The sequence below is a fragment of the Oreochromis niloticus genome, unplaced genomic scaffold, assembly GCF_001858045.2.
Source record: "Oreochromis niloticus isolate F11D_XX unplaced genomic scaffold, O_niloticus_UMD_NMBU tig00000678_pilon, whole genome shotgun sequence".
Taxonomy (NCBI): domain Eukaryota; kingdom Metazoa; phylum Chordata; class Actinopteri; order Cichliformes; family Cichlidae; genus Oreochromis; species Oreochromis niloticus.
Genome location: NW_020327211.1, coordinates 369,879 through 390,407, shown reverse-complemented (window position 1 = coordinate 390,407; position 20,529 = coordinate 369,879). Strand labels below are relative to the sequence as shown.

Sequence of the window (20,529 nt, the reverse complement as noted above, 5' to 3'; positions counted from 1 at the left end):
TTGTTTAGCTGGACCACTGGACTCCTGGCACCAGCTTTGGGGAGTCGTTCACAGGGTCACATCTTGCCCCCCACCCCACCCCCCCCCCACCCACACACACACACACACACACACACTATGCACAGACTGGTATTCTTTGGTCACATGTATACTTATGTAAGACGTCATATGTTAATGAATCTATGCATATTCATGTAACCTCAATAAAAGAGCAGTGTTACGAGGGAGCAGACGAGAGCGACTGGGGTCAAGCGAAGGAACGGCGCTGTCACGGTTCTCTCCCTCCTGCACGAGTAACACAAAGAGCTCTGGGGACTTGCGTCTTGCTTTTGCTGTTGTAGTAAAATTGTCTCATTCCAGCAGTGGGCCTGTGCTAGACAGACCCATCATCATGTTTTGTGACGAGGACCCAGGCACAGAGAGATTTGATGAATTCAAGAATCTTATGATTTAATAAAGAAATCTGCAGACTTTCACAGAGATGGTAAAATTATGATGACTGATAATGGAGACAGGCTGTAGGCACAGAAGAAGGGAGTGTCTGAGCTGTGACCTCACGCCTGAAATCCACATAAATTATCTATAAAACCAGAATAAAAGTGTCACAGGACACAGAAACAAACATGAGCCACGATTCCCGCCCCCTGTTTTATTTCTGATTGATTATATGGAAATGCCCCGGTTGTGGAATGGAAAGTGAAAGTAAAGTGACATCTATGCAGCAGTCTCTGGGAGTGTCTGCAGAGTCACGGGCTGCTCACAGAGCTGCTGGTTCAGTGTGGGTGAGGATCAGCTCCAGCAGGACTTGTAACCGAAGATGATGATTATGCTGCTGCTCCTCATACCTGGTAAGAAAGTTGTTCTGATCCTGTTTGAATGCATGCTCATGTTTAAAGCTAGGCTGATGTGATGTGTGCAGTCTGCTGAGTGAACCTACCTCTCTGCAGCTCTCATGCAGGGCAAACACTACAAATAATGAAGCGTCATTTTGGTTTCAGTCCATTCATCTGTTTAAAGCATCAGTGTTTCAGGGTGAAGCAGGAAACTGACACTTAGACGCAGGCTCAGAGGCAAACAAACACAATTTGTGCTTGAGAGGGAGAAGGAATCATGAATTTCTAATAACGTTTGATAACAATGTGAGCTACAGAAATCTAAAAATCTAAATAGAACCTTTGTTACCACACAAAGTAGTCCTATATGCAGCTTTGATCTGAAGCCCAGTGAAATTTTGCAAAGGTATAAATTCGAATAAAGCTGAATGAAACCATCATGGAATATGTTGCGCAGCTGCATCATCTCGCAAAGGATTGTAACTATGGCAACACGTTACAACAGATGTTGAGAGATAGGATCGTCTTCAGAATTAGGGATGAACGCATTCAGAGGCATCTCTTGTCAGAAATAGACCTTACTTTTGACAAGGCCCTGTCAATTGCAGTAGCCATGGAGACTACAAATAAAAGTGCACAGGATCTGCAGACCTCAGGGGCGACAACAAAATTTTTCAGCCTCACCAAAGGACAACAGGAGAGTCGTACCTTTAAAGGAGAAAGCAAAGAGTGTTATTGTTGCAAAGGAACCAAGCACACAGCGGCAGACTGTGCGTACAATCAAGGAAAATGTCATGCTTGTGGTAAAGTGGGCCACATAGCCAGAGCTTGTAGAAGCAAGACTAAACTGAACCAGAAATAGTACGGATCGACATATGTAAAGAAAGACAAAAAGCAGAGTTCCCACTACAGTACTCACAATGTGGGTGAGAAAGCAGATAACAGCAAAACTGATAGCTCTGAAGATGACTCTTTCACTTTGAACTGTGTCAAGGGCACAAAAGAAAACTGTTCAAGTTAGGGTCTGGCAGCGTGGTACACTTGAGAAAAGTAGATCCCTACACTGTGGATATGCAAACTGATGGGAAAAAGGTGAACTTTGAAATAGACACTGGATGTTGCCTAACAGTCATGAACGAAGTGACATTCAGAGAAACAAGCAAAGACACCAAGCCCTCCAGCCTACAGCCCATCAAAATCAAACTGGAAACTTATACAGGGGATCCTGTTAACGTGATAAGGTATATAAGCAGCAGGAAAAATATCTGCCCCTGGTGGTGGCCAAAGGCGACGGCCCCAGCTTGCTAGGTTGAGCTTGGCTCGAGGAAATTAAATTGGACTGGAGTGAAGTGAAAAACCGTCGTAACAATAGAAAGCTGCAGCAGGTCAAAGCAACAGAAAAAACAATACAGCAAGTGTTAAGTAAACATGAGGATGTATTCAAAAAGGAGTTGGGCACCCTGAAAGGTATGAAAGCTGCAATTCATGTGAAAAGTGTTGCCACCCCACGCTTCTTCCGTCCATGTTCTGTCCCCTTTGCTATGCGAGCAAAAGTCAATGAGGAAATAGACCGACTATTAACAGAAGGCATCATCTCGCCAGTGAAATATGCTGAATGGGCAGCACCAGTAATGCCACTTCTGAAGCCCACAGGGACCATAAGACTGTGTGGGGATTACAAGCTTACTGTAAATACAGTGGCTTCACTGGAACAGTATCCAATACCCAGAATGGAGGACCTGTTTGCCACACTATCCGGGGGTAAGCAGTTCTCAAAAGTAGACATGAGCCACGCTTACCAGCAAATCCTCTTGGATGACAAATCGAAAAAGTATGTCACAGTAAACACATCTCGTAAAACAGATTGCATTTTGGAGAGGCTTCTGCTCCAGCAATACTCCAGAGGACCATGGAAAGGCTTTTGAAGGGGATACCTCAGGTATCCGTGTATTTAGATGACATCTTAGTGACTGGGGTGGATGAGGTAAGCCATCTACAGAACCTGGATGAGGTGTTGACCCGGTTGGAGGAGGCCGGGTTGAGGTTAAATAGGTGCAAGTGTGCCTTCATGCAAGAGAAAGTGGAGTACTTGGGGCACATAGTGGATGCCCAGGGGCTCCACCCAGTGGAAAAGAAAGTTAAAGCAATCATGGACTCACCTACACCCACAAATGTCACTGAATCAAAAGCATACTTAGGGTTGCTAAATGACTACAACAAGTTCCTTCCAAACCTGGCAACCCTGTTGGCACCCCTACATGAACCTTTGTGACATGAGGTACGCTGGACATGGCAAAAGAGACAAGAGGAAGCATTTCAGAAATCCAAGAACCTGTTGAACTCAGCAGAGGTGTTAGTTCATTATTCTGCTGACTGAGAGTTGGTTCTCTCATGTGATGCATCCCCATACGGCATAGGTGCCGTATTGTCACATAAGATGGAGGATGGTAGCGAGAGACCTTTGGGGTTCATGTCACGCACACTCTCTCCTGCTGAGAAAAAGTATTCTCAGTTTGACAAAGAAGGCTTAGCTGTGACATTTGGCATCGAGAAATCTCACAAATACTTGTATGGCCGAATTTTCACGATTTACACAGATCATAAACCTCCGATCTCACTGTTCAATGAAAAGAAGCCTATACCTCACCAAGAGTACAAAGATGGGCCATGATATTGAGTGCTTATGAGTACAACATCAGGTACAAGCCAGGAAAACACCATGAAAACGCGGATGCACTCAGCCGTTTGCCGGCACCAGACTCATACAGGCATGTCGAAGATGAAAGGCTTGGCAAGGTCTTATGTATGGTGGCCAGGGATGGATGAGACCATTGAAAGAGAAGTGCAGGCATGTGAGGAATGTCATAAACACCACAAGTCACCACCCACAGCAACATTACACCCTTGGGAGTGGCCGGAGTCACCATGGTCGAGAATCCATGTGGACTATGCGGGGCCTTTTCCTTGGGAAGATGTTTCTAATTATTGTGGATGCTCATTCCAAGTGGATGGACGTTTACCCTGTGAAATCCTCAACATCACAGGTGACTATAGAGAAACTGCGACAGAGTTTCAGTGTGTTTGGACCACCTAAAATGTTAGTTTCAGACAACGGAACATGTTTCACAAGTGCTGAATTTGAGTCATTCATGAAGCAGAATGGAATTGACCATGTGAGGTCAGCACCTTTCCACCCTTCTTCAAATGGGCTGGCTGAGAGGGCGGTCCAGACCTTTAAGGAGGGGATGAAGAAAGTCAAAGGTGATACCTTGCAAACCAGATTGTCCAGATTCCTGTTCAGTTATCACATCACACTGCATGCCACTACTGGTTTATAACCTGCAGACTTGATGATGTCACGGAAGCTCAGATCAGTTTTGGACTTGCTCATGCCTGATATGAAAACAAAGCACAAACAACTGAAACAGAAAGAAAATCATGACACCAAGAAAAGACTAAGAAGTTTCACACCTGGAGACAAGGTGTTCATCAGAAACTAGTCCTTTGGCCCAAAGTGGATTCCCGCAGTCATTGTGAGAGCATCGGGTCCAGTGTCTTACATTGTTACCATTGGATCAGGTCAAACTGTGAAGCGGCACGTGGATCAGGTGAGAGCAAGAGTGGCTGACACTGTTCCCAGTACACTGGACAGGGAGGTGGAGCCATTTCATGACGCAGAAGCAGTTCCTGAGCGCTGCTTGCCATCAGAGTTAGACACATCGCCGCAACCTCCATCATCGCAGTTGCCTCGTGCTCCGGAGACTCCCGCTCCAGGAAACTCCTCAGTGGCACTAGTGTTGCGACGTTCTCAGAGAGAGAGATGTCCACCAGAGACTTTAAAGGACTTTGTTAGATAGAGTGAGATCTTCCAGGAATGGACCAACAATGCGCTTTGATCTCACAGGAAGGACGTTCCTTCCTAGTTAGCAAAAAAACCAAAAACAATCCCAAAACCCATTGAAACATATGTAGAGTTGTATGGCTACCCTAGTTATATGTTGATTGCTTGTTAAGCATTCTTTAGATAAGCAGTTATTTATTAGTCAAGGGAGTTGTTGACTTAAGGGGGGAGGAGATGCGGTATCGCAAGAAATTAGTTGTTTATATAAATATATTGTATGCATAATAGTTATTATATATATATAGATACATACATCCTAAGTTCCTGTTATTCATATCAAGAAACAGATAGAATGAGTGTGTTGTTACAATGGTAATGCCAGGAGAGGCAGTATATTATTACATTACATTAATGTTGTAAGAAAGTGGAAGAAGTGAGTGTCCTGTAGCAGGCAGTGAAACGGACACTGATGCTCTGAACATGTACTGAAAAGAAGGTTCAGTAAACAAGTTGCAACGATACTCCTTTGTCACGGTGAGTGAGATGAGCCGTGTGGAAAATAAAGGTGGATCCAAACGCAGGCACTTGTACAGGTGTGAGGGTGGTTTATTAAACACAAAATGAAATGGACAAATGGTGAATGGAACAAAGACTAAACTGAACTGGGAACAAACTGACTACAGAACACGAACCTGAACATGAATGAGAGCGGGCGGAAACAGATGACGGTTGACAGCAGGGAAACACACAGAATGAAGCAGGGTGGATACACAGATGAAGCAGGGTAGATTCACAGACGGACCAGCAACTACAAACACAGAAGACACGACTTAAATACCCACAGAGAAACACGGGGAGATTACACACAGGTGGGGAACACAGCTGGGAATAATCAACAAGAGGAGACAGGGGTAAAACTGAACACACTCACATGAGACGCAGACCTTCACAAAACAGGAACAAGAAACCAGGAATAAGAAATCACACTAAGACGCAGACTCGGCACTGAGAGACAGACAGAAAATGGAACTTGAACTAAACATGCAAATAAACATGAGAACACAAACCCTGTGAACAAAACCCCAAACCAGAACCACAGTAATATAATCTATCATAAATAATCAAAACACCAGAGAACCCCAAAACATTCCCTAATGCAAAAATAAATCCAAAACATAATAAACTCAGAATGCTGGGTCGAACCGACCCAGAACCGTGACACTCCTGTGTAAAGCTCAGTTATTTTATTGTTATTTTTTGAAGATGCAACAAGTACTTAGTGGCAAAACTTGTGCTGGCAATCACAGGGCTCAGATGTGTCTTGTAGCTGACAACAAGTTTTGCACACATCCATGGGGGGATTTTTTCCCACTTCTCTTTGCAGATCCTCTCCAAGTCAATAATGTTTCATGGCTGATGTTTGACCACTTGAGCCTTCAGCTCCCTCCACAGATTTTCTGTGGGATTAAGGTCTGGAGACTGACTCTGCCACTCCAAGACCTTAATATGCTTCTTTTTGAGCCAATCCTTCGTTGATTGGCAGTGTGTTTTGGATCACTGTATTGCAGCAATGCGCACCCATGACTCACTTTTACTTTGTGGACCAGAGGAAGCAGATGATTAACTTCTGAGAGAGGAACTGTGGTACTGCATGAGGAAGTCTGTGAGGGTGGTGCAGGACATCTACGAGGACAGAGAGAGGTGTGTGGGAGGAGTGACAGATGGTTTTAAGGTGGGGTGGGATCATATCAGTTATCTGCTCTGAGCTCCTTCTTCTCTGCAGAGGGGATGGACAGAATGACAGATGAGGTCGGGCAGGAGTCTGTGTGGACTCTGATGTTTGCAGACGACACTGTGATCTGTAGAGAGAGTAGGGAGCAGGTGGAGGAGAGCATGGAGAGGTGGAGGTATGTTCAATTCAATTCAATTTTATTTATATAGCGCCAAATCACAACAAAAGTCGCCTCAAGGCGCTTTATATTGTACAGTAGACCGCACAATAATAAATACAGAGAAAAACCCAACAATCATATGACCCCCTATGAGCAAGCACTTTGGCGACAGTGGGAAGGAAAAACTCCCTTTTAACAGGAAGAAACCTCCGGCAGAACCAGGCTCAGGGAGGGGCGGGGCCATCTGCTGCGACCGGTTGGGGTGAGAGAAGGAAAACAGGATAAAGACATGCTGTGGAAGAGAGACAGAGATTAATAACAGATATGATTCGATGCAGAGAGGTCTGTTAACACATAGTGAGTGAAAAAGGTGACTGGAAGGGAAAAACTCAATGCATCATGGGAATCCCCGGCAGCCTACGTCTATTGCAGCATAACTAAGGGAGGATTCAGGGTCACCTGGTCCAGCCCTAACTATATGCTTTAGCAAAAAGGAAAGTTTGAAGCCTAATCTTGAAAGTAGAGATAGTGTCTGTCTCCCGAATCCAAACTGGAAGCTGGTTCCACAGAAGAGGGGCCTGAAAACTGAAGGCTCTCCCTCCCATTCTACTTTTAAATACTCTAGGAACAGCAAGTAGGCCTGCAGAGCGAGAGCGAAGTGCTCTAATAGGGTGATATGGTACTACAAGGCCATTAAGATAAGATGAGGCCTGATTATTTAAGACCTTGTATGTGAGGAGCAGGATTTTGAATTCAATTCTGGATTTAACAGGAAGCCAATGAAGGGAAGCCAAAACAGGAGAAATATGCTCTCTCTTTCTAGTCCCTGTCAGGACTCTTGCTGCAGCATTTTGGATTAGCTGAAGGCTTTTCAGCGAGTTTTTAGGACATCCTGATAATAGTGAATTACAGTAGTCCAGCCTGGAAGTAATAAATGCATGAACTAGTTTTTCAGCGTCACTCTGAGACAGGATATTTCTAATTTTAGAGATATTGTGCAAATGGAAGAAAGCAGTCTTACATATTTGTTTAATATGTGCATTGAAGGACATGTCCTGGTCAAAAATGACTCCAAGGTTCCTCACAGCATTACTGGAGGCCAAGGTAATGCCATCCAGAGTAAGAATCTGCTTAGATACCATATTTCTAATTATTTCAGGGCCGAGTACAATAACCTCAGTTTGATCTGAATTAAGAAGCAGAAAGTTAGCGGCCATCCAGGTCTTTATGTCTTTAAGACATTCCTGCAGTTTAACTAATTGGTGTGTGTTATCTGGCTTCATGGATAGATAGAGCTGCGTGTCATCTGCATAGCAGTGAAAATTTATGCTATGTCTTCTAATGATGCTGCCTAGGGGAAGCATGTATAATGTAAACAGAATTGGTCCTAGCACTGAACCCTGTGGAACACCATAATTGACCTTAGTGTGTGAAGAGGACTCTCCATTTACATGAACAAATTGGAGTCTATTAGATAGATATGATACAAACCACTGCAGCGCAGTACCTGTAATACCTACAGCATGTTCTAATCGCTCTAATAGGATATTATGGTCAACAGTATCGAACGCTGCACTGAGGTCTAGCAGGACAAGCACAGAGATGAGTCCACTGTCAGAGGCCATAAGAAGATCATTTGTAACCTTCACTAAAGCTGTTTCTGTGCTGTGATGAGCTCTGAAACCTGACTGAAACTCTTCAAATAAGCCATTCCTCTGCAGATGATCTGTTAGCTGTTTGACAACTACTCTTTCAAGGATTTTTGATATGAAAGGAAGGTTGGAGATTGGCCTATAATTAGCTAAGACAGCTGGGTCTAGAGATGCTTTTTAAGTAAAGGTTTAACTACAGCCACCTTGAAGGCCTGTGGTACATAGCCAATTATTAGAGATAGGTTGATCATATTTAAGATCGAAGCATTAATTAATGGCAGGACTTCTTTGAGCAGTTTTGTAGGAATGGGGTCTAAAAGACACGTTGATGGTTTGGAGGAAGTAATTATTGAAGTTAACTCAGAAAGATCAATTGGAGAAAAAGAGTTTAACTTAACATCGATGGTACTAAGAGCAGCTGTAGATAATATTACATCTGTGGGATGATTATTGGTAATTTTTTCTCTAATGATAAAAATTTTATGTGTGAAGAAGTTCATGAAGTCATTACTAGTTAACGTTAAAGGGATTGTTGGCTCAGTAGAGCTCTGACTGTTTGTCAGCCTGGCTACAGTGCTGAAGAGAAACCTGGGGTTGTTCTTATTTTCTTCAATCAGTGACGAATAGTAAGATGTTCTGGCTTTGCGGAGGGCTTTCTTATAAAGTAGCAAACTATTTCTCCAGGCTAAATGATGATCCTCTAAATTTGTGACACGCCATTTCCTCTCCAGCTTACGAGTTATCTGCTTTAGGCTACGTGTTTGAGAATTATACCACGGAGTCAGGTACTTCTGATTTGAGGCCTTAGTTTTCACAGGAGCTACAGTATCCAGAGTCGTACGTAGTGAGGAGGTCAAATTATTAACAAGATAATCGACCTCTGTTGGAGTAGCGTTCAGGTAGCTGCTCTGCTCTATGTTGGTACAGGGCATTGAAGATGATAACAGTGGGTGGATTATATTCTTAAACTTAGTTACAGCACTTTCAGAAAGACATCTACTTTGATAAAGTCTACTCTCCACTGCTGTGTAATCAATTATTGTAAATGTAAATGTTATCAGGAAATGATCAGACAGCAGAGGGTTTTCAGGAAACACTGTTAAATGTTCAGTTTCTATGCCATATGTTAAAACAAGATCTAGAGTGTGATTAAAGTGGTGGGTGGGTTCTTTTACATTTTGAGAGAAGCCAATTGAGTCTAATAACAGATTAAATGCGATGTTGAGGCTGTCATTTTTAGCATCTAAATGGATGTTAAAATCACCCACAATAATTATTTTATCTGAGCTGAGCACTAAATCAGATAAAAAGTCTGAGAAATCAGAGAGAAACTCTGTGTAAGGCCCAGGTGGACGATGGATGATAACAAGTAAGACTGGTTTCTGAGTTTTACAGCTGGGGTGGACGAGGCTAAGCATCAGGCTTTCAAATGAATTAAAAGTCTGTCTTGGTCTTTGTTTAATTAATAGGCTGGTGTGAAAAATTGCTGCCACACCGCCCCCTCGGCCTGTGCTTCAAGATTTCTGGTAGTTAGAATGACTCGGGGGTGTTGATTCATTTAAACTAACATAATCATCCTGCTGCAACCAGGTTTCTGTAAGGCAGAGTAAATCGATTTGTTGATCAATTATTAAGTCATGTACTAACAGAGACTTGGAGGAGAGAGACCTAATATTTAATAATCCACATTTCACTGTTTTATTCTTTGGTTCAGATGTGGATACTGTATTGTTCTTTCTTTTTGATTTTTTATGTTTAAATTGTTTATTGCTGGTTTTTAGTTTGTTTTTTGTCTGTTTGGGAGCTGACACAGTCTCAATGGAGATGGGTTTTTGGGGGGGTAGCAGGAGGAGAGAAGCTGCAGAGAGGCGTGTAAGACTGAAACTCTGCTTCCTGGTCCCAACTCTGGATAGTCATATTTTGGGGGGTTTAATAAATTGGTCCATATTTCTAGAAATGAGAGCTGCTCCATCCAAAGTGGGATGGATGCCGTCTCTCCTAACAAGACCAGGTTTCCTCCAGAAGGTTTGCCAATTATCTATGAAGCCCACATCGTTTCTGGGACACCACTCAGACAGCCAGCAATTTAAGGAGAACATGCGCTAAACATGTCACTCCTGGTCTGATTGGGGAGGGGACCAGAGAAAACTACAGAGTCCCACATTGTTTTGGCAAAGTTACACACCGATTCAATATTGATTTTAGTGACCTCCGATTGGCGTAACCGGGTGTCATTACTGCCGACGTGAATTATGATCTTACTGTATTTACGTTTACCCTTAGCCAGCAGTTTTAAATTTCCTTCAATGTCGCCTGCTCTGGCCCCTGGAAGACAATTGACTATGGTTGCCGGTGTCTCTAGCTTCACATGTCTGAGAACAGAATCACCAATTACCAGAGTTTGACCCCCGGCGGGTGTGTCGCCAAGTGGGGAAAAACGGTTAGACACATGAACAGGTTGGTGGTGTACCTGGGGCTTCTGTTTAAGATTATGCTTCCTCCTCACCGTCACCCAGCCGCCCTCTTTCCCCAGCTGCTTGGGGTCTGCCACAAATGTTGTGGAGAGAATAGGAATGAAAGTTAGTAGAAGCAAGACAAAATACATGTGTGTGGATGAGAGAGAGAGACGGGTGGGGAGGTGATCATGAAGGAGCAGAAATACCTGAGGTTAACCATCAGAACAGAGATAAAGAAGACAGCACAGGCAGGGTGGAGTGGGTGGAGTCCATCAGAGGGACAGCTTAGACTCAGACAGGCTGACACGTTTGCACATGTGCAGAGGACGTCTGCTTCTACTGAGTCGGTCACTTCTGTTGAGTCAGTCGGCTCCTCTTTACCTGTTTAGTTCATCTGTGAACCATCAGGAAACACTTTGGAACTTTACCTGGTGGTGTGAAGCATTTGGGTCCCGAGTATCTCAGCTAGTTGCAAAATCACAGCACCCACCTGCTTTATATTTTTCTCCGCAGTTTCCCAGCATGCCTCAGGTATGGAGGTGGAGGTGTATGATGGGGTGGAGTCTGTCCTGCTGCCCTGTCAGTTACCAGCTGATGTTTCCAGTGACTTCTTAGCAGCAGTGTGGGACCGTGAGGAGCTCAAGGACCCAACAGTCCACGTGCGTCTGCAGAGTGGTGATGATTTTAAAGATCAGAACGTTCGTTACACCAACAGAACATCACTGAGAGCCGACGCTCTGCAGACTGGAGACCTCAGCCTCACTCTGAGGAACCCCACAGTCTCTGACAGTGGAAACTATACCTGCAACACTCGAGTATTTAGAGGAAATCAGAGCCAGATCGATATCCAACTGAAGGTCACAGGTCAGTGCTGCAGACAGAGATCACCGTCCTCATGAATACTGTTATAATTTCAGTAAAATTTGTGTTTGCGCTACAGAACCTCCTGCAGTCTGGCCCATAGTTCTCTTAGCTGTCCTGGATCCTGTGGTTCTCCTGGCTGCTGGCTTTGGTGTCTTCATCTATCATAGATATAAAATGATGAAGAGCAGAAAAGGTATATAAGTGTATATGACTGTGTGTGTGTTCCTCAATAAATAAAAGCAACAGCAATCGTCTCCCCATCACCAGATGAACATGACACCCACAGTTACAGTGATATAGACAGAGACTTGGTTTATAATAGAAACAAGTGTTGGTACCCTGGAGACTGATGCTGCTCTTTCAAGGAAACAGCACAAAGAGGAGGACCCAATACTTCAACTACTCACAGGATAGTTGTTACCCCCCATTCTAGTGCATCTACTGGTGACCATCTGTAGGTCAATCTGATTGAACTATAATTTCATTTAAAATACAATAAAGTTCCCTTTAGTTTCAGGGCAGTCAAGGTCTTAATCACAGGCTGCAGAAGACCTCAAAATGTTTTCCTCCAGCTCTGATGGAGTTATAGAGCTAACAATGTTTGATGGCACTCCCACATGCCTTAACCACCTGATCAGTGCTATACGTTTTATACACACCAGGTCATATTAACTCATCCAGTCAGGTCACTGTCATTATACAAATGAACTAACACGATGATTTGACTCCACAGCAGCTGGTAAATAAAAGAAGCTGCTCATGTAGAATCACAGATCCTCATCAAAACCAGTTCCCACTCCCATTCAGGGGAAACATGAGTCTGTCCAGCTGTTTCCAGCTGTGTCAGAGTGAATGCTGCACACACGCAGTTCAGCTCCAAGTCAGAGACACACTGAAAACTGATGGTTACACAGCAGAGGAGATGATGGAGGATCTCACTCACTGATGTCATGTTCTGCTCTGTTCTTCTCTCAGTCTATCCAGTGGAGATGGTTGAGGTGAAACAGGGGGAGGAGTCTGTCCAGCTGTCCTTTCAGATCACAGAAGAAAAAGATGTTCCTCTGGACGTCAAAGTGGCGTGGAGACATCAAAACACGACGGTCCATGTGTATAAGAATGGTGGTAATCAGTCTCTATTAAAGGACCAGAATCACAGAGACCGCACAGAGATGAATGAAGATCCTCTGAGAATTAAAGACTTCAGTCTGAAACTGAAAGACCCCCAACTTAGTGATCGTGGAATCTACACCTGCACTGTCTATGACAGAAATGCAGACATCCTGCTACAGAAGGTAGTGACTCTTAGTGTCAGAGGTGAGTGTAACAGCTGTTTGTCCACAGTGTGAATCCCAGATGTGTAAACCTTTGAGTGTGTCCAGCTGTTTCCAGCCATGTGAGAATAAAAGCTGTACATCTGTTTGTACAGCCTCACACATCAACACACAGCAGTTCAGCTCCAAGTCAGAGAAACACTGAAAACAGGAGCTGCTGGTTACACAGCAGAGGAGATGATGGAGGATCAACCTCACTGATGTCTGTTTGTCTGTAAACCTCTGTTCTCCTCTTAGTTCCCGAGGTGGTGGAAGTAGTTAAAGGGATGCAGTCTGTCATTCTGCCATTTACAACTGAAGTCCTGAAGCTTCAGGATGTCACCGTGGAGTGGAAACACGAAGACAAGAAAGTCCACGTGCGTCAGAATGGCCGTAACCAGTCTCACGATCAGGAGGTGAATCAAGAGCCAGTGAAAAATGGAAACCTGCAACACACTGATGATGGTACCTACACCTGCACTGTCTACAGTGAGGGTGAAGAAATCCTGCTACAGAAAGTCGTGTCGATCACAGTCAGAGGTGAGAATAAATGTGTCAAAGTGCAGAAAGTAGCAAAAAGTAAAGCAGCTGTTTGTGCAGCCTCACGGATCAGACTCAGAATACTAATATCCCTGTTGAAGTTACCGTATTTTGCAGATCATAAAGTGCATTAAGCAATACAAAACAGTCACCGTCAAACTTTATTCAACTCATTCAGAGTATCTCTCAACATTGTTAACATTGCATAAAATACTGAACAATACACTAACTTTTTCAGTTCATTCCGCTTCCACAAATGCTTCAAATTCTTCATCTTCAGTGTCGGAGTTTAACAGTTGGGCGATTTTGGCATCAAGCATGCCCAGATCACGCTCATCTTTACCTGAGTTGGTCGGTCGGTGCTTAGCCCTGTGACAGACTGGCGACCTGTCCAGGGTGTACCCCACCTCTCACCCTATGACAGCTGGGATAGGCTCCAGCACCCCGACGACACTTGAGACTGATGCCTTAGCCCAAGCATCCGTGATCCATTGGTGTAACTCGCCCGTCCATCCAGCCCTTTGGGTTAGTCTTGAAGAACGCGGGGAACTTTTCTTTTGGCAAAGACTTCCTCTTGAAAATGACCATAGGTGGTAATTTTGGCCATTAGAATGGCAACCGCGAACTACAGTGAAGGATTACTTCTCTTTCCCTGTGGTGAGCATAGACACCGTACTGGTCCCTGTTTTCTTGACAGTACAGTAAATGGGGATTTCAAAGGTGAGGGGGACCTCATCCATGTTGGTGATGTGTTCTGGCCAGATCTGGCCAGTGCTAGTGCACGTCACGCACTACTGTTGTTGCCTTGAGTCGAATAGAGACCGTAGAGATGCTTCTACCTGCTGTTCTTTGTTCAATAACCCACTGTTCAATTATGTCCTCTAACTGTGGATGTCGCACCTTCTTCCCTCTAAAATGTTATTTGGTCTTCTTTATTGGAGCACGCCATCTTCTTGCTTCCTCCACTTCCATACCATTGATTCATTGATACTGAATTCTCTCACAGCTGCTCTATTCCCATGTTCTAGAGCGTAACTTATTGCCTTGATGTTGAAATCTGCTTTGTAAGCATATCTCTTAGCAGGTGCCATTTTGGGCTCCTTATACACACACAATATGGTAATATTATGTTGAAGTACAGTTAATATTAGTCTGCAAAGCTCCTGACTAAGGAAGCCACAATTCTACAAGAATCCATCAAGTGGTGAAGTTTTGTAGCTTATCCGTGGGAACACCAAGGCGTTCCCAGGCCAGCCAAGAGACATGATCTCTCCCGCGTGTCCTGGGTCTGCCTAGGGGCCTCCTCCTGCTGGGATATGCTCAGACACCTCACCCAGGAGGCATCCTCCTCAGATGTCCAAACCACATCAACTGGTTCCTTTCGATATTGAAGAGTCCCTCTCAAATGACCGAGCTCCTCATCCTAATTCTAAAGGAGAACCCAAAGACCCTTCAAAGAAAACTAATTTCTGCCACTTGTATCTGTGACCTCATTCTTTTGGTCACCACCCAGACCTCTTGACCGTAGAGGAGGGTAGGAATATCGATTAACCAGTAAATCCACAGCTTCAAGTTTACGGTCAGCTTGCTCTTCAGCACGTGTCTGTTTCACTCCAGACTTCACCCCAATCTAGTTAACAAGCTTGCCCTCCACCTTCCTCTCACTCATGATAAAGATTCTGACATATTTGAATGGCTCCACCTGGGATAGTAACTCTTCTCTGACTCAGAGTGGGCACTCAACCCTTTTTCAGCTGAGAGCCATGGTTTTGGACTTGGAAGTGTTAAATCTCATTTTTTGCCAGAATCACTATTCCTGCCAGTTTCTGTCAGCTGCACCTGAATTCTCACAAGCTAACCAAGCCCAATAAGTTTCCTTCTTAAGCCTGATGATGGTGATCCGACTAACCACCAGGTGATGATCAGCTTACTCAGCACCTCTCTTTAACCAAGTGTCTAAGACGTACAGCCACAGATCTGTTGATAAAATTACAAAATCAATCCTTGACATGTGATCTAGAGTGACCTGATGCCATGTCTACTTATGAACACACTTATGCTTGAATAAGGACAAGCTGTGCTTAGCAAGTCCAATAACAGAACTTCACTCGCATTCAGATCTGTTAGGCCGTTTGTCTCAATCACACACCTCCAGGTCACACTGTCAATGCCCATGTGGGTGTTGAGGTGCCCCAGCAGCAGAAAAATGGAGTCCCTGGATGAGACACTTTCCAGCACCCCACTACACCCCAAGTGTGGGTACTCTGAACCGTCATTTGGGACATAGGCACAAATGACAGTCATGACCCATTTCCCAACCTAAAGGCACAGTGAGGCAATCCTCTCATTTGCCTGGGTAAACCCTCCAAAAAAGGCAGTTAACTGGGTGGGTACGATTATACCCACTCCTGCCCATCGCCTGTTATTGGAGGACAACTCCAGAGTGGAACAGAGTGCAGCCCCTCTCCAGGGGACTGGTTCCATAGCCTGAGTTATGCTGAGGTATTGGAACACCAGGACCACAGCCTCTGACTACCACCCTAGTCAGCTTCTTTCATCTCATGGTCTGGGGTTGTCCAACTCTTTTTATTTGAGACTCTTTCATTGATGCCTGCCATTAAAGACATTTAAAAACAATTCAGACTGCAGTACTTACAGTGAGCTCGCAGGATGTGTGCTTGCCCAGCCTGACAGTTAATAAACTATGACAGTAAGAACTATGAATGGCTTTCATTGATGTCTCATTGTGTTTCTCTGTGCACCTCATGTTCTACTCTGTTCTGATCTCAGTCTACCCGGTGGAAATGGTGAATGCGACACAAGGAGAGAAGTCTATCCTGCTGCCTTTTAAAGTCACAGATCACCTTCCTCAGGATGTCAAAGTTGAGTGGAGACTCATTAACCCTGAAGACCGGATGGTCTACGTGTATGAAAGGAGTAAAAATGAGTCTCCTTCACGAGACCATGTATACAGAGGTCGTGCAGAGATGGATGAAGATCCACTGAACACTAAAGACCTCAGTCTGACCCTGAAAGACCTCCGCCTCACTGACAGTGGAGTCTACACCTGCACCGTGTATAACAAGGATGGACACATGCTGCTACAGAAAGTAGTGACTCTCAGTGTCAGAGGTGAGTGTAACAGCTGTTTGCCCACATTAACTAAAAACAGGAGTAAAGGGTTAGGGTTAGAGATGATGGAGGATCACACTCACTCACTGATGTCTGCACACCTAATTTTGACCTCTGTTTTCATCTCAGACTATCCATTGGAGATGGTGGAAGTGACACAGGGAGAGGCGTCTGTCCTGCTGCCCTTTAAAATCACAGAAGATCTCCTTGAGGACATCAAAGTAGAGTGGAAACATCAAAATATCATCGTCCATGTGTATCAGAATAGCCAAAACCAGTCTCTCTTAATGGACGAGGATTATAAAGGCCGCACAGAGATGAATGAAGGGCCTCTGAAAAATAAAGACCTCAGTCTGACCCTGAAAGGCCTCCAACTTAGTGACCATGGTGGCTACACCTGCACCGTCTACAACAAAGATGGCAGCATCCTGCTACAGAAAGTAGTGACACTCAGTGTCAGAGGTGAGTGTAACAGCTGTTTGTCTACAATAACCTAAAACAGGAGTAAATAGCTGTTGGTTACACAGCAGAGGAGATGATGGATGATGATGGTCTGTCTGTCTGTTCTCCTCTCAGGATACCAGACAGAGATGGTGGAGGTGATGGAGGGAGAGGGGTTTGTCCTGCTGCCTTTTAAAATCACAGCTGACCTTCCACGTGACATCAAAGCAGAGTGGAGACTCACTCACCCTGAAGAAAAGATGGTCCATGTGTATGAGAGTGGAAACAACCTCTCAGATGAAGACGACCAGGAGCAGGTTTACAGTAGCCGCACAGAGATGAATGAAGATCCTGTGACTACTAAAGACCTCAGTCTGATCCTGAAAGACCTCCACCTCACTGACAGTGGAGTCTACACCTGCACCGTCTACAACAAGTATGGATACAAGCTGCTACAGAAATCAGTGACTCTCAGTGTCAGAGGTGAGAGTAACATCTGTTTGTCCAAAGTAAGTGAGAATGAAATCACTGTTATCTGTCTTTCAGTGTGATCCTGATGTGCTCTGTTCTCTCCTCAGATAGAAAGTCTGACATTAAGGTTGAAGATGGGGGACACATCTGACACAGGTCAGTAAACACACCATAAACCCACTCAGAGTCCTGTGCAGTTTGCAGGAGTTGGGCTCCTGTGACTTCCATATGTAAAAAGATCAGCAGCCCCGTGTCTGGTTATTGGCCACGCCCTGACCCCACAAATACATCATGTCTGACCACCTTATTTAGACGATAACCTGCCAGGACAGTGGACCTTCATTCCCCACCATTAGATTTTACATGATGTTACTTTGAACCAGCAAAGCCAGTGGCAATGTTGTTTCATAAGTGTCAAAGCTGCATCACACAGATTCTTCTCCTGGTTCCTTCAGACAAAGTTCTGATAAACTGACTCCTGTTGTTAATCCAGTGATCGCTGCTTTACAAACACAACTGGATCAAATTCTGATTCCTAAAGTTTTCTCATCTTTCTCTAAAAACTGTTTCCTGTTGTTTGTTTGGGGAAAATGCAGTTTGCCTCACTGATGTCATGTGATGAGCGCCGAGTCGCAGTAACACACTTTTACCACTAGGACAGAATCACTGCACAGCTCTGCCATGTTCATGAAGCCTGGCAGCTCAGATCTCTGTCACTGATTGGTTCCTGTGGACCTCATTATCAATATTTACAATATTTTAGAAAAAGACATGTTCAGAGTCACATGATATGTTCAAGTGTCTGATGTAGAAATAAGTTGATCAGGACTCTGAGCTGAGACTCAATCTGTTTGTCTGCTCCTCAGGAGAAAATTAACCAACCAGAGGAATCCACCATTGATCGAGCTTCCTCTGAGTCACGTCCTCTTCCTGCCTCCTTCCTGTGAGTCATGTCCTCTTCCTCCCTCCTTCTCTCTGTTCCTCTTGTTTTTCATCTGTTGTTAAAGTTGGTGTGAATTGTTCAGTGTGGAGGTGACAGACATGATGTGACTATTACAGTATTACACTACAAATCCTTCCTAAAAGTATGATGTAAATAAACAAACTCGAGTGCATGTGTAACACAATAAGATGGCGGAGCATAAGTAGAAGGCACTATGGGTCACCACGTGCTGTTTGTATGTGTGTGTTTTTGTTACAAAACACATTTAAAAATGTCTGCAGCCCCCGAAGACTACTAAAGACTCATCTCCATGACAACAGCGTGTCCACCACTGCAGCTCTCCTCTGACAAACCCTGAGCTCCACCTGAGTCTCCATCCTGAGGACCTCCTTCAGCCTCCTCATATCAATCCAAACTAAATCAAACACATCAGTGAACCCTGAGCTGGATTCATTTATTAGAAGCAGCTGACCCAACATAATACTAACATAAATGATCCTAAAGTAATCCTGTAACAGACATTACTGCTGCAGGCTGATTACACAGAACCTCAAACACACTCTGATCTGATCTATTTAAAATTATGAAAACTTCTTGTGGGTCAAAGGTCAAAGCTGCTGACTGTCAGGAACCATCAGAGTTTCAGAGAAGATCAGCTTTTAATAAACAGCAGAGAAGAATATTATGCTCATGCATGTACTTGTTTATATCTGTGTGCTGAAGCCTGTGGTCTGAGTGTGTTGTTCCTATCAGTGTGACATGAACTGTAATCTGAATGTGTTGTAATGGTTCAGTCGAACAAACTTACTGCACATATTTATATATTTATTTATTTTAGTATCAAAGTGTTGAACTGTGAGGTAAAATGAAAACTTTAACATCAGTCCTCCTCTGTGTAAAGCTGACCTGGAAGGATGACATGTTTCTATAAATGACTCTGTGATTGTTGCTGTTGTGATGTTTGGTTGTTTGACTCTCTGCAAACGCAAAGACCACCTGTTTGTGTAGATCAGTGTATCAGATTTCCACAACAATGCGTTATTAGAAATAAGATGATTAGAGTTACCTCACTGTGAGGATTTATTCAAAGACATGATGACTCTGTGTGCTGCTCCACTTTACCGTCTGCTTCAACTTCACATTAAACAATAGACATTCAGAAACGTTCACCTTCTGAAACTCTGTTCATTTACACTCTCAGTACTTGGTTTGGGCTCCAGTACAGTACAGGGCTCCAGATTGCTCTCGTCCACTGAAGCAAGAGAGCACTACTTCCTGAAGACAACTTCCCTTACAAAAGGACATTCTGCCTAGTTACCACTAGGTGGTAGTAACACTTCTACAATCAGTCCACTCTATTACACTTTCCTCACATGAAAATGCTTCTGCACCTGAAGGCCACAGGAGGGCGCACCTGTGATCAGGTGACCAGCTTCACAGCAGTGATGATGCTCATAGAATTCATCTCTGCCAGAATAGAAACGCTGAAGGAAACAAAGGAACACGAATGATAATTACTGAGATAAAAGCTTGATAATGGTTGTGTCAGCATAGCACAGCAGCTCAGTGCTAACATGATTTTATAATACCAGTATGTGTGTAATTTTAAATTCAACCATCCATTTCATGAAAAGATGATTTGGGGTTTTATGTGTTTTGTATGTTTTATATGTTATCAATGCTGCATTAACTGCGGGAGGGAAGCAGTGCAGACATCAGCCCAGCGGTCATCCATCAGGCTCACCGACCAATCACAGCTGACTAAAGCTCTGTCAGTGATGAAACTGAGAATGTATGAGAATAATAAGTGGATCAGATTATGGGTCCAGTTTATGATTTAGGTGATCTCTGAAATGTCAGCTGTGTTGTTTTTTGGCGCAAACACAACTCTGCACTCTCTGTGTATGACTCGTTTTATTTATGATGATGTGTCCTAAATCTGAGGTATTCCCACACAGCAGATGATGATGATGAAGCAACAGCTCTTCACCCTCACATCTGGATTTTGTGGTTGATCTGATTTTAACGTGCTGTCGCTCATAAAGATGTCACGCTGCAGCAGCTGAGATTTGTGAGTGATGCTCTCTCACAGCTGTTTAAGTTAGAGATTCATTTAAAAACTCCACACAGACACACGTGAACACTTCAGAGAAC

The 20,529-nt window shown here is 44.0% G+C and overlaps 1 protein-coding gene across 1 annotated transcript; it reads left to right on the top strand.

Moving 5' to 3' along the window:
- Window positions 1–276: 276 nt before the first annotated feature.
- Window positions 277–19,641, top strand: LOC109194439 (uncharacterized). Its single transcript, XM_025904256.1, has 10 exons — window positions 277–848; window positions 11,188–11,538; window positions 11,615–11,731; window positions 12,514–12,852; window positions 13,107–13,388; window positions 16,179–16,520; window positions 16,650–16,982; window positions 17,097–17,444; window positions 17,540–17,588; window positions 18,299–19,641. Exons 1-9 carry the CDS (start codon window positions 818–820, stop codon window positions 17,581–17,583), a joined length of 2,187 nt encoding a protein of 728 aa, XP_025760041.1. The 5' UTR covers window positions 277–817; the 3' UTR covers window positions 17,584–17,588; window positions 18,299–19,641.
- The last annotated feature ends 888 nt before the right edge of the window (window positions 19,642–20,529 follow it).

Excerpts from the sequence above, each read along its gene's own strand:
- LOC109194439 (XM_025904256.1), top strand. The coding sequence starts at position 818 with ATGATGATTATGCTGCTGCTCCTCATACCTG. Across the intron at positions 16,521-16,649 it reads AGTGACTCTCAGTGTCAGAG|ACTATCCATTGGAGATGGTG; the intron begins GTGAGTGTAACA and ends TTTTCATCTCAG. Across the intron at positions 17,445-17,539 it reads AGTGACTCTCAGTGTCAGAG|ATAGAAAGTCTGACATTAAG; the intron begins GTGAGAGTAACA and ends TTCTCTCCTCAG.